At 53.4% G+C, this 16490-nt stretch overlaps 1 protein-coding gene across 2 annotated transcripts; it reads left to right on the top strand.

Annotated features, from left to right (window-relative positions):
* The first annotated feature begins 208 nt into the window (after positions 1-208).
* Positions 209-12240, top strand: MFSD2A (MFSD2 lysolipid transporter A, lysophospholipid). 2 transcript variants are annotated; one of them, XM_028123353.2, is made up of 14 exons: positions 209-382; positions 1829-1957; positions 3476-3600; positions 7538-7661; positions 7795-7873; positions 8213-8370; positions 8800-8890; positions 9014-9135; positions 9344-9427; positions 9887-9970; positions 10069-10181; positions 10626-10769; positions 10861-11037; positions 11831-12240. In XM_028123353.2, the coding sequence occupies exons 1-14, from the start codon at positions 290-292 to the stop codon at positions 11892-11894; spliced, it is 1587 nt and encodes a 528-aa protein (XP_027979154.1). In that variant the 5' UTR covers positions 209-289; the 3' UTR covers positions 11895-12240. The 2 variants fall into 2 exon arrangements, with proteins under 2 accessions (XP_027979154.1, XP_027979153.1); XM_028123352.2 differs by having other exon boundaries at positions 1826-1957.
* The last annotated feature ends 4250 nt before the right edge of the window (positions 12241-16490 follow it).

Raw genomic sequence — 16490 nt, 5'->3', positions numbered from 1 at the left:
CAGAGCTGCTGGGTGGCTTAGCCAGGCGGGAGGGCGGGCGCGCGGCCGCGGAGATTGGCTGCGGCGGGCCAGGCTGCCCCGGGATTGGATCGGAGAGAGCAGGGCCGAGCCTTTAAGAGGCGCGAGGGGGCGTGCAGGGGAGTGTGATCTTCGCCCGCCGGCTGGGTTTAGAAGCAAGCGCCGCGGCCGTGGCGGCGGAGGTCACGACGGGAGCCCGGGCCGGAGCGGAGGCCCGCGGAGCAGAGGAGCATCCCGGCGCCTCGGTCCCAGGCGGCGTGGCTCGCGGGTTATGGCCAAAGGAGAGGGCGCGGAGAGCGGCTCCGCGGCGGGGCTGCTGCCCACCGGCATCCTCCCAGTCGCTGAACGGCCGGCCCAGGTGAAGGTGAGGGCCCGGTCCCCCTACCCCACCCCACCCCACCCCCGGGCGGAGGGCTGGGGTGGGGGGAAGTGAGGGCGAGCTGAGATGGGGACATCGAGGAGAGGCTCGGTTCCGGGACGCCTTGGGCTAGCCCGGGACAGGGGGGCCCCGCTGCAGGGGAGGCCCGGGGGTGCCCTGGGGACGGGGGCTGATGGAGAACGTTCGTAGGCACCGGCGCTCCCTTTTGCTCACCCCAACCCCGCATCTCTACGGAGCGGCCGGGCCAGAAGCTTCACGTGGTGCCCCGGCTCTGCTGAGCTGGTTTCTGTTCTGCTGTGACGAGTGGTTTAGTTTTGACGCCCTGGAGGCGAGGCAGACCCCAGAGACCTGGGAAAACTCTGTTAGTTCCCCATCTCTCAGCCCCCTACCCCCCACCCCACAGGCTCACGCTTGCGCCTCAGCTCTGCGGTGAGCGCCCCTCAGGTTCATTCATAAGAACAAGAGCTACTTCTGAAGCGTTTGTGTGAGTGTGGGTGTTGGCGCCCACGGTGCTTTGCGCGTCTTGACCTTCAACCCCATCCCCAGTTCTCTTGGATCTAAAGAAGAACCGAATGAAATCGGGAGGCTCCACGGGGAGTGGATCCCAGGCAACAGATATCTGCCTTTTCCTTTTAGTTTTATTAACCGGTCCCTGCAAGGAGCCAGGATGAGCAGTTCTGGATTACATCTGAGTAATCTCCACTTCCCCTCCCCCTCCGCCGGCAACCTCAATCTTCCTAGTGCTCCACCTAGATAGGGCCCCGGCACCCAGAGGCCTTTCCTCCCCTCTCCAAGGTTCCCTAGGAGCTGGAGATGGGGGATAGCAAGAGGGAGGGTAGGACAGCTCCTGGGCTGGCCTGAAGCTCTGGCTGCCTACAGGGGCCAGAGTGGCTCAGGGACAGATGAAGGAACAGCTGTGCCCGCAGCCAGCTGGGCTGGGCCCCTACAGCTCTCTAGAGTCCTCACCCAGTAGGCAGGTCGGTCCTGGCCTCTGAACTAGGGCGGGGGTAGGGGCTGGGCTTAGGCGGCTCTTGGCAGCAAGAGGATTTTCAGGTTGTGGCGGGTGGGGCTGGGTGGGGACAGGTCCACTGCTGGAGCATGCTCCCACTCCAACTTGAAAAGAGCATGGCTGAGACCCTGGGGGAGTCTTTTAGGGATGGTGGCCTGCCAAATTAACTCAGAATCTGGAGATGGGGTGTCTTAGGAGCAACGCCCTCCATATGGATTCCCCCTCTCCAGGATCCTAAGCTAGAGAATACCTTTACCTTTCTTTTTTTGTGGGAAGTGAGCTCTCCCTGGGTGGGAACAGGGCAAGGCAGACTTGTTCCTCCTGGCAAAGTTGGCTGGAGGGATGGTCCTGCCTCTGGAACCTTCTAGGATGGAGGCCAGGATCTTGGGTCTTTTTTCATCCTTTCCTCTTTTTCTCAGAAGGAACCCAAGAAGAAACAACAGTTGTCCATTTGCAACAAGCTTTGCTATGCAGTTGGGGGGGCCCCCTACCAGGTGACAGGCTGTGCCCTGGGGTTCTTCCTGCAGATCTACCTGTTGGATGTGGCTCAGGTAAGTGGGATGAGCCTGCCGGGCTCCTCCAGTATCCTGAGGTGGGGTGGACTAGGGACTGTTCCATCTGTGAAATGGGACTGGAATCCTTACTTTGCTGACTCTCAGAGTTGGCAGTGGATGGAGAAATAAGAAGGCTTTGGGAAGTATCCAGCAGGGGAATCTATCTGCTCCAGGAGTCTCAGCTGGCAAGGTCAGGCAACTTCTCCTTGCCTGGCAAGAGCAACAGAGCCTGGAGGGGTAGGTGATGGCATGAGGGAGAATGGAGCCTGCTAGTGACACTTGTTCTAAGAAGAGACTGGCACACCATGTCCCCATTTGGGCAACAGTCAGCTGACCCCGCTCAGGGGTGGTTAGATATTGCCAGGCTTATAGAGAAGGCATAGCTCACCTTCACCTAAGAAGCAGAGGCATGTCAGTGGGCAGAGGGGCCCCCAAGTGCCGGGCTCAGGTAAGGTGCCCAGTGTACGGGGTCTTTGACTAGGAGAGGTCCTTAGGGTGAACCAGGGCTCTGCTCTGTTTTGAGAAGCTTTGGCCAGGAGCCTGGCATCCTGAGAATTCACCTTGCCTGGATGGGAGAATGGGAAGCTCAACAGCCATGGCTTTTGGGGCTCACACACTGCACTGGCTGTCTTTTCTATGTAGCATCTGACTCCGCAAGCAAACCATCTTAATGGTATCCATTTCTAGGTGGGGAACACTGAGCCCCAGAAAGGACAAATAACTTCATTCAAGCTGCTAGTTTTGGAACAAATCCCATGGGCTGGGTCCTAAGGGAGATGCAAATATGAGGAACCTGCAATCCAAGTGTAGAACTGTTGTCGGGAGCGGGAGGGTAGGGCAGGTCAGATTGGGGAAGCTACGGTGTGGGAGAGGCCACTAGTTTCCCTGCTCCCTGGAGCAAAAGCAATAGGAGAGCCTTGACAGGTATATGGAGTCTTCTGTTCCAGAAAAGCCGTCTCTTTGGGCCTAGAAGGTTTGTGGAGAGGGGAATAGCTTGACTGGATAGTGACAGGCCACTTTCTAAAAGCATCTAAAGATTCCTTTTTCCACATCCAAGATACAGCTTGACCTGCAAGACAGGGATTTTAACTCCCATTCTATAAGAGGGGGATCCTAACTCCCATCATACAGATGGGGAAATTGAAGCCCACTGTGGTCACCCAGCAGATGCTCATTCTGATAGCAGGTGGTTGGAGCTCAGGGCTATGAGAACAAAGCAAGGAAAGGATTCTGGATTCATTCTAATGGGTGGGAGTGTTTTCAAGGGCAGTGGAAGGAGGACATAAGGGAACAGATCTGGGAAAATGTCTAAGGCACACGCTGCTACTGACTGCTATCAGACAACTGTTACTATCACCATTAACAGGCAAGTGAAGATGCTTAAGGCCTGGGTGAGAGCAGCGCACAGTCCCAGGGGCCTGGCTGAGATGGGGAGGGGGCCCCTGCTTTTGCCTACCATTGAGGGTTGAGGTGAGTAGGATAAAGGGGTCATCTTCTACCTGTTCCCCATTCCAGGTGGACCCTTTCTCTGCCTCCATCATCCTATTTGTGGGCCGAGCTTGGGATGCCTTCACAGACCCCCTGGTGGGCTTCTGCATTAGCAAATCTTCCTGGACCCGCCTGGGCCGCCTCATGCCCTGGTGAGTAGAAGAGACTCCTTTGAGGTGGCAGAAGGCAGGGCATTTGGCATGTCTACTAACTCTTGATCCTTCCATCTGGCTTGTCACAGACTGTGGGGTGAAGAGAAGAAATGACAAAAAAACCCAAGTGTCGAAACCCTGGCTGAGGCCTCAGCTGCCCCAGGCATGGGCACTGGGATGCCCTGCCAATTCATTCCCAGGCTGGCCAAACTGCTAGACCGAGCAGCTTCCCCTACGCCGGGCCCCATTCCTCCCCAAGGCCCATTCCCTTCAGTGAAGCTGGAATTCTAACTTTTCCCACACAGTCATTTCCCATAGTGGCAGAGATAGCACTGTATAGTGGTTGAGAGGTTAAACTCTGAAACCAGCCTGCCTCAGTTTCACCACCCCCAGCTGTGCAGCCCTGGGCAAGTCACTTAACATCTCTGAGCCTCAAGTTTCTTCATCTGCAAAGTGGAGATAATAATTATGCCTATCACTTTGGTTTATTGTGAAGATCACATATTTTTTATATGTGAAGTACTTAGAACAGTGCTAGGCACATATTAAGTAATATATAATTTGGCACCCCTTCAGAGTAGCTCCTGGTGGGGCAAGGGTGGAGGGTAATGCCCAGAATGGGATAGCAGACCCATAACCTCTGGCCCCTTAGATAATATAAACTACTTTTTCCCGTGATACAGAGCCTGCACTACTCAGCCTCAGGCTACAGGGCAAGGTTGGGGGAGGTAGTACCATAGATCAGACAGCAAAGGGAGACACACGGGACAGGCTGACAGGCTGGAGCTCTGGTTCCCTCCAGGACATCCTGCTTGGTGGGGGGAGGGGGGTGGACATACCCCTTTCATCTCCAGCCCATCCAGGCTCAAGTGGGCGCCTTCCTGCCCCAGGGGTGCCCATACCTGGTCTCCGGCCTTCAAAGCTCTTCCCACAGCCCCCACCCCACCCCCACAACTTCCTTTCCCACGAGGCCCCCCTCCCACCACAATCCCGCCGGCCTCTGGCTAAGGCCCAAATTGGGGCCTTTGATCCAGGCTTCATGGCAGGGGGCGGGGGTGGGGGGGCAGAGGAGGAGAGGGGGGCGGTGGCAGTAAGGCAGAAGAGCCTGCCTTACCTGGACAGGCTGCCCAGGTAGGAGGCGGGCTGCCCCCCCCCCCCCCGACCCCCACCTGAGTCCCTGGCAGCCGGTAGGAGGTGGGGCTTTGCTGCCACATCTCCTCATGAGGCACAGCCAATGGGAGGCAGCTACTCTGGACAGGACTTTGCGGTGGCCGCAGCAGCTGGGTTACTTCCAGTCACATTCGGTTTCTCAGCGGAGAGGAGTGTTTGACGAAGGCTGACGGAAGGAGCCCTTGTTCTCTGAGGAGACACGTGGATTCGGGCAAGAGGGAGGAGGGCAGAGAGGGAGAGCAGAGGAGGCCCTCCCTGTGGGAAGTAGGATCTGAGGGCCTCACGCTGGGCAGGTGTGGCAGCCAGCTCAGTGAAGTTGCTGACGGCCCTTCAGGCTGCTTTTTCACTTAACACGGTGTCTGTGTACATGTCCTCACCTGTCTGGGTGGTAATTCCTGGTGATACCTCTTGAATGGTAACCTCCACCCCTGTGTCTGAGTGCACACTGGATCACTCAGTGGACTGAGGGGCTGCCGTGCAGGGTATGGGACCTCCTTCCTGTCCCTACCACAGTAAAGACCTAGGTCCCTCAGGCCTGGGACCCGGCACCTGCTTTTAGTGTGGGAAGAGGCTGGGCCTTTCAGGTTTATCAGCCCCGTGGCCCACTATCCTTCCAGGCCTCAAGCAGCCCTTGCCCTCAGCCAGCGCTTAAATCCACCCTTCAGACCAGGAAGACTTTGACAAGACACTTTTCCCTGGAGTTCCCGAGGCCACGTGGGTGGGCGGGGATGCAGCAGGGCTGGGCCTAGGGTATGATTCCCGGGCTGAGGACCTGTACTCTCCTGCCGAGCTTTCCTGGTGTGGTAGTCACAGCAAGCACTTACTGTGTCCCAAGCACTGTTCTACATTTTAATATCAACTTATTAAAGTCTCAAAACTACTTCCACTCTATGAAGTGGAACCAAAGTCCTTCCCGTGGCCTGCAAGGCCTTACATGACCTGGTACTCCGTGTCCTCCAACCCTGTCTCCTAATCCCATCCCCTCTGCTCACTCCACTCCATCCCCAGTGGCCTCCTTGCTACTCCTCAGACCTGCCTGAGCACCTCTGTGCTGACTATTCTTGCCCAGTACACTTTTGCCTCAGACAACTGCAAGGCCAACTGCCTCCTCTCGGTCAAGTCTTGGCACAGATGTCAGCTTCTCAACGAGGGCTCCCCTGTCTACTCTGTTGTCAGTTGTAGCCCCATACTCTTTAATCCCCTTTAGCCTGCTTTCTTTTCTCTGTAGCACTTAATCACCTTTCTAACAGTATAGAATTTTTTTTAAATTGTGGTAAAATATACATAACATAAATTTTGCCATTTTAACCATTTGTTTTGAAAGATGTATTTATTTATTTGAGAGAGAGAGCGAGCAGGGAGAGGGGCAGAAGGAGAGGGAGAATCCTGAAGCAGACTCCCCGCTGAGCACGGAGCCTGCCAAGGGGCTCGATCCCAGGACCCTGAGATCATGACCTGAGCCGAAATCAAGAGTCAGCTGCTAATTGACTTGAGTCACCCAGGCACCCCGCCATTTGAGCCATTTTTAACTGTACATTTTAGTGTCATTCAGCATATTTTCATTGTACAACCACCACTACCATCCATCTCCAGAACTTTTTCATCTTCCCAAACTGAAACTCTGTACCCAGAAAAAATAACTCCCTGTACTTCCCTCCCCACGGTGCCTGGTAACCACCATTCTACTTTCTGTCTCTGAATTTGACTATTGTAGGTCTCTTGTAGGCAGGATCATGCAATACTTGTCCTTTTGTGATGGACTTATTTCACTTAGCATAATGTCTTCAAGGTTCATTTGTGTTGTAGCATGTGTCAGACTTTCATTCCCTTTTAAGCCTGAATAATACATATGTAACTTTTACATTATGTTTATTTTTCATTTGCCAACTAGAATAGAAGTTCCACCGGGCAATACTTTTGTCTGTTTCATTCACTGATCCATCCTAAGTCATAAGCATAGTGCTTTGCTTAGCCCATAATCAGCACTTGAATATTTCTTGAGTGAAGGTTGAATGTAATTAGGTGCTATTACTATTCTCTTTTTATGGATGAGAAAATGAGCCTCCGAGAAGTTAAATAACTTGCTCAAGTCCAAGTTATTTATAGTTATTGGCAGAGCCAGAATTGGATTCCTGAAGAATGGTTCCAAAGGCCTTTCTCTTAGCCTGTGCTCTCTGCTGCCTTTTTATACCGATGACATGAAGTCAGTCCATCCTGAGGTCTAACCACTTTTGCAGTGGTGTGGGATGCACCAGTGGGAAGGCAGACATTTACCCTCCCTTAGAGTGATTTCACTAGGCCTGGTCCTTCACCTGGAATTGGCCTTCCCAGCCCGTGTGTGTGTGCCCATAGTATGTGTATATGTGTGCTCACGAGGGATGTGTGTGCGCCTATAAGAACACCTATGTTAGGGATGCTCCTTCTTCCCGCCTCCCTGCCCTACCACCCGAGGCTTCACTGCCATTTGCGGTTCCCCTAGCCCATAGGAAGCCCCTGCCTCTGGAGCCCTCTCCACTGGGGAGACTAGGCAAGCCTCCTTGTCTGACCTCATGCTCCGTGCTCAGGATTTCAGTGCAGGGGGCCTGTTGCAGTCTGCGCTTCCGGCTTGGCCATCAGCCTCTTCCCAGAGACCCTGGGGTGGGTGGATTCGGGGAGAAGAATTTCCTTCCTGGCAGGCACCCTGTGGGACTACAGAGCAGTCCAGGCTGACCCCAGAACTTGGGGTTTTGGCATCCAGCCCCTACTCAGACCCTACCCCCTTCCCCAGGATCATCTTCTCCACACCCCTGGCCATCATTGCTTACTTCCTCATCTGGTTCGTGCCTGACTTCCCACAGGGCCAGGCCCTGTGGTACCTGCTTTTCTATTGCCTGTTTGAAACACTGGTCACGGTGAGTGTGGGTGCCTCCCCTTGGTGTCTGGGGGGAGGAATGAAGGCAGTCCCCGGGGCCTGTAGGGTTGGTACCAGAAGCCACATCTGCTTGTCCATCGTCTGACTGGCCGAGGGCCTCTCTTCCATGCCAGTGTTTCCACGTTCCCTACTCAGCTCTCACGATGTTCATCAGCACAGAGCAGAGTGAGCGGGATTCTGCCACTGCATATCGTAAGTCTCTCTCCAGCCCACTGATCCATCCCCCAGGGACCATGGGGATTGTTCCCTGACCCTCCTGCCACATTTCTTCCCCTGCGGAGAATGGATGTAAAACCATCTCAAAAATAACTTGATCCCTTTATTGTTCTGGTGAGAACAGAGAGGTGCAGGGGCTAGCCAGAGGTCACACCGAGCAAGGCCATAAGTGCAGACCAAGGTGCATCTGCCCCACCGCTGGGTAGCTACCCTCCTGGAACAACTGCCATCACCTGGGGCCTCTACCCACCTGGCCTTCCTCCCTGGAGGCCGACAAGCCACGAGGCCCCTCCAAAGGACCTTTTTACTGTTCAGGGATGACTGTGGAGGTACTTGGCACAGTGCTGGGCACAGCGATCCAGGGGCAAATCGTGGGCCAAGTGGATATGCCTTGCCTCCAGGACCCCAACGACTCTGCACTGGCTACGGAGGGTGCCAATCGGACACAGAGCACCACGTCACTCAAAGAAACGGTGAGGCCCTTGGCTATGCAGAGATTTAGGGAGATGAGGCACAATGGGGTGGTTTGCAGTCATCCTCAACATTGTCCATGTTTATTAAGTGTTGGGCATTTGATCTACAAACTGTTAATATGCCCACTTTTCAGATAAGGAAACTGACTCATAGAGAGGCTAAATAATTTGGCCAGGGTCACAGAACTAGTGACTTAACTAGATTTGGGGAGATTTGAACTATGGGCTTTCACCCTCCAAAGCCTGACTTCTTAACATTCCGTTCCTCTGGACTTTGCCTAGCCGTGGGAAGTGGCAGCCAGCCCAGGATGATTCTCCCACTTCACAGGTGGAGACAGTGAGGCTCCAGAGAAGGGACTGGTCCATGGAGTGGAGCTGCTGAGGGTTGGGATGAGATCAGACTGACTGTCACTTTTATCTCCTTTGTAGCAAAATGCATACCTGCTGGCAGCAGGGGTCATTGCCTCCATCTATGTTGTCTGTGCTGTCATCCTGACCCTGGGCGTGCGGGAGCAGAGAGGTGAGGGGTCCCCGGGGAGCGGTGTAGGCCCCAGCACCGCATGGCTTTGTCCCTCTGCCTGGGCCTCACTCAGGCTTTGGGAGCAGCCTCTGCTCCTTCCTCACTGTTTTCTCTGGCCCCCAGAACCCTATGAGACTCAGCAGGCTGAGCCGATGTCCTTTTTCCGGGGCCTCCGGCTGGTCATGAGCCATGGCCCATATGTCAAACTTATTGCTGGCTTCCTCTTCACCTCCCTGGCTTTCATGGTGAGTGGGGCAGCCTGACCTGCTCAGCCTTGAGAGTAGGGCGGGTGCAAGTGGGGTGGGGTAAAACACGGACGGGGATGTAACGAAGCCTGAGGGACAGGTGGAATGGGGGCAGGGGGAGCAGAGGTCCTGGGAGCATGGGGAAGCCTGGGCTCTGACATCACTTCTTTCCTTGCATTTCCTTCCCCCTACCCTGCCCATCCCCCAGCTGGTGGAGGGGAACTTCGCCTTGTTTTGCACCTACACCTTGGGCTTCCGAAATGAATTCCAGAATCTGCTCCTGGCCATCATGGTATGTGTGGGGCCCCGAGGGTGGGTAGGCAGCCCGGGCTTTGAGATGGTTCTTTAGATAGTCAGAGGATGTTTCCCAGACTGGCTAAGGTTAGAAGGGATGTGGGAGGAGTCTCAGAATCACTGGTTGGATCTGACGTACAATTGCTTAGGCAAGACTGTGAAAGATTTGGGGCAAGATATTCCAGTAAAGAACATAGCAAAAGCCAAGGCCCACGTGGAGGCCAGGAACTTGGAGACTTTGTGCTCCACTGTGGCTCAGAGAAGGTAGGAGATAACACTGGGAGTAGCCCTCAGCCCCCCTGGAGAGCCATCAGCGGGGCCTGTCAGCTTCCTCAGTGCCCAGAGGGTATCATCTGGCTGCCCGCAGGCAAGGCTAGGAATATCTTTGAGGTCCTGGGAAGGGCAGCAGGGGTGCATGACTAACCCACTTCCCTCACTCCCGACTGTGCATCCCCAGCTCTCGGCCACGTTCACCATTCCCGTCTGGCAGTGGTTCCTAACCCGATTTGGCAAGAAGACGGCGGTATACGTTGGGATCTCAGTGAGTGGGGCTGAAGGGGTGGGGCCTGGGCTTAGTTGGGGTTTGCTGGTCAAAGTCCCCAGGCTGACTCATCTTCCTGTGCCAACCCCTTCCACTAGTCAGCAGTGCCATTTCTCATCTTGGTGGCCTTCACGGAGAGTAACCTGATTGTCACCTACGTGGTAGCTGTGGCAGCCGGCATCAGTGTGGCAGCGGCCTTCTTACTACCCTGGTAAGGGCGCACCGGCCCACCTGGCTATGTCCCCCAGCCCCCTACCCCCTACCTCTGAAGCTCCTTGTGGGGAACTCTGCAGGGGCTTCTCCTGCAGACCATTCTCTGGGTCCAGGTTGGGGGTGGGACAGGTCTCTCCTGTACAGTTGTACAGGTTGTGAACTGTGCGAGAAGACCTAACCAAGGTGCGAGATGGGGCGCTTAAATCTGGTCTGCATTCTATTCGCCAAGCTGCATACCTAGAGTGGAGCTCCATCTCAGAGGAGGGGGCCGGCCTTCTTATCACCATGAAGTTGCCGCGTCTTCACAGAGCTGTGTGCCCTGGGGCTACAAAAGTCCCAGAGGGCCACCTCTTCTTACTGACACCACAGAGGTGCCATATGGGCTAGTGGGGACCCTGGAGTGCTGGGCGGGTGAGTCCTCATGGTCGCCACCACGCTGCAGGTCCATGCTGCCTGATGTCATCGACGACTTCCACCTGAAGCAGCCCCAGTCTCATGGAACTGAGCCCATCTTCTTCTCCTTCTATGTCTTCTTCACCAAGTTCGCCTCTGGAGTCTCCCTGGGCATCTCCACCCTCAGTCTTGAGTGAGTGCGGTGGGGTCCTGGAGCAGCGCTGGGCAGGGCCAAGCCCCAGGTGCCCCACCCTCACCACCCTCCTGCCCCCTGGGTCCTACAGCTTTGCCGGGTACGAGACCCGTGGCTGCTCACAGCCGACACGTGTCAAGTTCACCCTGAAGATGCTGGTGACCATAGCTCCCATAGCCCTCATCCTGCTAGGCCTGCTGCTCTTCAAGCTGTACCCAATCGATGAGGAGAAGCGGCGGCAGAACAAGAAGGCCCTGCAGGCTCTGAGGTGCGAGCGGGGAGGCAGAGGAGGGGGGCATCATCCAATCTAAGCCCTCAGCCCCTGCCTCTTGTGGCCAAGACCTGACTTACCTCCTGCACATCTTCCCTTGAAGCCTCCTCCCTAATGGCAGCTGACATCTCTCCGATACTTAGCTGCACGTCAGGCAGTGTGCTGGGTGGTTTTGCATTTATTCATTCAGCAGATACTTATTGGAAACCCACTAGGTGCCAGGCATTGCTCTAGTGAATGAAACAGACAGAATCCCTGCCCTCACGGAGTTTATACACTTTAGGGACTGCGCATTCATGATCTCCTGCAGTCCTTCAACAACCCTAGGTGTCGGGAGATCCTGATCCCCACTCTGAGCCTTAACCAGGAAGAGTAACCGGCCCCTCCGAGAAGGAGTAGAACTGGGGTTTGAGCCCTGGCATTTTCACGCCAGAGCCTGCATTCTTCACAGCTCTCTTGGCATGCAGGACCTCAGATGTGGCCTGAGGCTGCCTTTCTGGAGACCAGAGGGCACGGTGAAGTGAATCATGCCAGTTCATCAGCCAACCCAGGTCAAAGCGTAGTCCCAGGGCTTCTGGTGCCCTGTGGGCAGCAAGAACTGCAAATGGACTGACTGGCAGTTTCTGGGTTGAGAGAAGGAGTGAGCAAACTGTCTACTTCCTGTCATTTAGACTCACTTGACAGCTGGCAGGCTACGACTGTAGGGCCAAGGTCCTCTGAGGACCAAGGCAGCTGGGGAAGGGGAGGGGTGAGGACGCCTCCTCCAGCCCATCTCCTCTGGCTCTTGCAGGGAGGAGGCCAGCAGCTCTGGCTATTCTGACACAGACTCTACGGAGCTGGCCAGCATCCTCTAGGGCCTTCCATGTTGCCCGAAGCCACCATCCACAGGGCCTGGGTCCCAGACCACAGGAGAGATCAGGGCCTGCTTGCCTGTTCGCTGAGTAGCTGGTCTCCAGGTGTCCTGAAGGGAGCCAAAGACTTGAGAGTAAGTGGCCCAGGATACTTCCTGTGCCTACCGTGGGGAGGGCTGGTCATGCAGCTGCCTGCCTCACGTCTGTCTGCCCATGGGGCCAAGCCCCGGTGAATATGCCGTGGACTGATGGGGCCTAGCCTGGAACACTAATGTAGAAACGTTTTATACAGAGACTAATTAATAACTTAATGACCATGTATATAGCAATGTGTGTGTATGTATGTGTCTGTGAGCTATTAATGTTATTAATTTTCATAAAAGCTGGAAACCAGAGGTGCTTGTTTCTGTCTTTGCCCTCAGCCACTCACTGAGCCCTTCGGTGCCAAGACAGGGACATGAAGCTGCAGGGGCCCTGGGGAGCAAGGGGGTGTCTGGAGGTGTGATAACAGCATCGGCTAACATTTACTAAACACCTATCTGTACCAGGCATGGTGTAGAGGCTTTACCTTCACTTTGCTGGTTCTCGAATTTAATCCTTGAACCCGTCTTGCTGTATCAGGACTATTCCACTTTCTTTTTTTTTCTTTATTATTTTTTTAAAGTAGGCTCCATGCCCAGCGTGGGGCTTGAACTCACGACCCTGAGATCAAGACCTGAGCTGAGATCAAGAGCTGGGCGCTTAACCGACTGAGTCACCCGGGCGCCCCGGGACTATTCCACTTTAAAGATGAGTAAACTGAGCTCCAGTATAGAGAGGGACCTGGCTCAGGTCACATGGCCAAGAGTTGCCTAACTGGAATCCCTTCCCAGGTCCGTGAGCCTCCATCCTTCGCTCCCCTGTATCTGAGTGACCCCACTGCCTGTCAGACAGCCAGCTGCTCTGCCCAGGCCTGCACGCTGTGCTTCCTGCCCCACGCATACTTGAGCATGTGCCACTGGCACACACGCTATGTGATTGGGGCTGTGTGAGGTCCTAGAGACCTGCGATTCTTTCCCCATAGCTGTTAATGATGGTGTTGGAAGGTGAGAAGGTACCTGGCTGGGTGGCTTTGTGTGTGGGTTGAGGAGGGGTCTCAGCCCTGATGTGCTGGTGAAAAACCACTGTTGGCGGGGAGGAGGTTGCTGCGGGAAGCCCTAGTTTATAGCACTTGTCCATTTACATGGCGTAATTGCTTCTACTATAGCCAATTTCAAGTTACCAATGGTTGTTCTAAGGCCAAATTCCTGAAAATTGAACAGTTGGCTCTCACAAGCTGGTAGGAGCCTGCCCCAGCGCATCACTGGGTCTCACACCCTTAGGCCAAGCTCCAAATATTGCGAAAGCAAAGCTGGTAGGATCAGGGGCTATGGGTCCAACTTCTCTATTCTATGCATTGATAAACGAAGCCCAGAGAAGAGAAGTGCATAGACCCTTCAGGCTTGGTTGTTACTTTGGGTCTAGGGCTCCATTTTCAGGGCGGCTGGGGAAGAAGGCTCCATTTTTGCCCTGAAGTTCTGCCAAGCCACTTTCATAAATTGATCAAGTGTCACTAACCGGCATGTTTATATGCATAATTCCCCTATGAGGTAAGTACATTACCCCCATTTTACAGATAAGGAAACTGAAGCACAGAAAAGTAACTTGTCCAAGGTCATCAGACAGTAAGTGGAGGAGCTGATGTTTGAACTCAGGCTGTCTGGCTACAGGACCAGTGCTCTTACCCACTACTTTAGGCTAATATGTGAACCGATAGTCTTGTCACCACCAAGCCAATTCCCGCTCCCTTTAGAGCTGCCACCTCAGGGTCAGGCTGCCTGGGCAAGGCAGGAGCCCTGGGCTCTGGGCTGGCTTTCGTAGCTGGAATGCTCAAGAACTCAGATAATGTTTGCAGAGGCCCACTCCTACCTCCCCCTCCCTCTACTCCAATAAACACCAAATCCTGTCTTTAAAAAATAAACGTTATTTTAAATTTCCTAAACCACTCAAGCTTGCTTCTTGCCCATCCCTGCAATTACTTACCAGGTCTCCCACCTAGATGATTATACCAGCATCCTCACTGGTCTCTCTCTCTCTCTCTTTTTTAAAGATTTTATTTATTTGAGAGAGAATGAGAGAGAGAGCATGAGAGGAAGAGGGTCAGAGGGAGCCCCGATGCAGGACTTGATCCCGGGACTCCAGGATCATGACCTGAGCCAAAGGCAGTCACTTAACCAACTGAGCCACCCAGGTGCCCTGGTCTCTGTCTTTGATTTGATCTCCTCACATTCCTTCTGCAAACTCTCCAAGATAACCAAAGTATTTAGAAACCCTTCTATGAGTCCCCATTGTCTTCAGGAGGAAGTCTGAGACCCCTGCTGATCTCCCCAGCCCCACAGTCCACCTGCCCAGCCCTGGAATATACCTCTGGCCCCTGGTCCATCTGGCAGACACTGGTCCAATGTGCCTTCGTTCCAGAATGCCTCTCTAAAGCCATTCTTGCCCCCCTGTTCTTTGGGGCAGCCCTCGAGACTCCATGCCCCCTCCACTGTAGCTTCCCATATTGAGCCCAGGGCCAGGCATGGTGAGGTGGGTTGGGGCTGAGTTTTTAAACATGAGCTATATAACAAGGCAGTTTTGTGAGCTACACCCAATAGGCACTGACCCAACATGATGCTTCTCTCTTGTCCTTAGTTTCCCCCAACTGTACAATGGGGATTTGAAATGGAAAACCTTCTCTTCGGTTTCATGCTCACAGAAAATTGTTCTCCTCGAAGATCCCCTGCTGATTTCTTGGGGGATGATATGGTGGGGGGTGGGGGTGGGTAGAAAAACAACCTGGGATCCCAGAAACTCCTTTGGTCACTGGTGACTCCGTGTGCCTTCTGGACAGCTCATACCTACCCATCCTTTGGGAGAAGTGCCATCTTGACTTCCTCTATGCTTGGATCCAACATTACTACAAAAAACCCTGCCTCGCTCTTGACTCTGTCCTGCAGTCCTCAGCCACGCCAGTCACACACTCCACCCCAACTCCTGCTACGGAACAGGTGTGGCTTTGGCTCCACCTGCTGGAGGAAAGGAGCAATACCTTTCAACATTACAAAGAAGGAATTCCAGATTTTTCCTTGAGCCTATGAGGTTGGCTATCCATTTATGGAACAAATATTTGTACTGGGCCTACTATGTGTCATGCACTGGCTAGCCTCTTGAGGATAGAGTGGTGAATAAAATAGAGCTTACATGCTCAATGAGGACCAATGACAAATGGGCATATAAGTAATTTTGGATTGTAATAAGCACAATGAAAGAAGCAGGGTGATGTTATAGAGGGAATTGGTGAGGAGACTATTTCTTTTAAAGATTTTATTTTTAAATAATCTCTACACCCAATATGGTGCTCAAACTCACAACCCCAAGGTCCAGAGTCACATGCTCTACTAACTAAGCCAGCCAGGCGCCCCTGTGGAGACTATTTTAAATTGAGTGCTCAGGAAAGAATGTTCTGAGAAAATGCCTTTTGACTTGAATCACGAAGAAGGAGAATTAGCAGACATTCAAAGGGCTTGGGGGAAAGCACTGTACATAGAGGAATCAGCTAATGCAAAGACTCCAAGGTAGAAAAGAGCATGGTATATTTGAAGTACTGAAAGGAAACTGCAGCCCAAGTGTAGCGAATGAGAGGGCAGGTGGTATGAGGTGAATTTGGAGAGGTCTATAGGAACTAAACCATCCAGGCCTTGTAGCCCACAGTAAAAGTCTGCATTTTATTTTGAGAAGAGCCAAAAAGCCAATTGACAAGTTTTAAGTAGGGAAGCCATCTGATAGGTCAAGGGTTTAGAAAGATCATATCATCTGCTTTGTGGAGAAAGGATTGAAGGAAGTGAAAGTGGAAACAAGTTGACTAACGTAGTGGATGCTCTTCTAATCTATCTTCCCTCCCTCCCTCCCACCCTTCGTCTCTCCCTTCCTTCCTTCCTTCCTTCCTCTTGAGTGAGAGAGAGTGTGTGTGCATGTGCACATGCAGGGGAGGGACAGAGGGAGAGGAAGAAGGAGAGAAGCAGACTCCCCACTGAGCACAGAGCCTGATCCAGTGACCCTGAGATCATGACCTGAGCTGAAATCAAGAGTTGGATGCTCAACCAGCTGAGCCACCCAGGCGCCCCTCTTCTAATGTTTCTAGGCAATGAAAAGTACCAGATGGGTGGTGGCAGTGGAAATGGAAAGAAGATAGATTTGGCAGCTGGTTGGCCTGGATAACAGAGAGAGGGAACGAGGGATAAGGGGGGGAGAAAGGTAAGGGAGAGGAAAATGAAGGTGAGAGCTAGATTCCTAACTTGGAAAACAGCAGCACCTCAACCCAATAGCACAGGGAGCACAGGAGGAGGAGAAAGCTAGGGGGACAGAACAAGTCATTTGTCACCTGTTGGTATCATTTTATATATATAAAAAGGAAAAAAACACACTTAGAAATCCCATTAGGTCAGGAACAAGAATACACACTTTCATCAATATTACTATATAACCTTTAATTAGAGGTACTAGCTGATGCAATTAGATAAGAAAAAGAAATAAAAATTG

Source organism: Eumetopias jubatus, unplaced genomic scaffold, assembly GCF_037043125.1.
Source record: "Eumetopias jubatus isolate StellerSeaLion01/CBP00866 unplaced genomic scaffold, mEumJub1_p1.0 scaffold_4, whole genome shotgun sequence".
In the NCBI taxonomy this organism is placed as follows: Eukaryota; Metazoa; Chordata; class Mammalia; order Carnivora; family Otariidae; genus Eumetopias; species Eumetopias jubatus.
The sequence above is the reverse complement of the archived record's forward strand: the minus strand, read 5'-3'. Positions and strand labels throughout refer to the sequence as shown.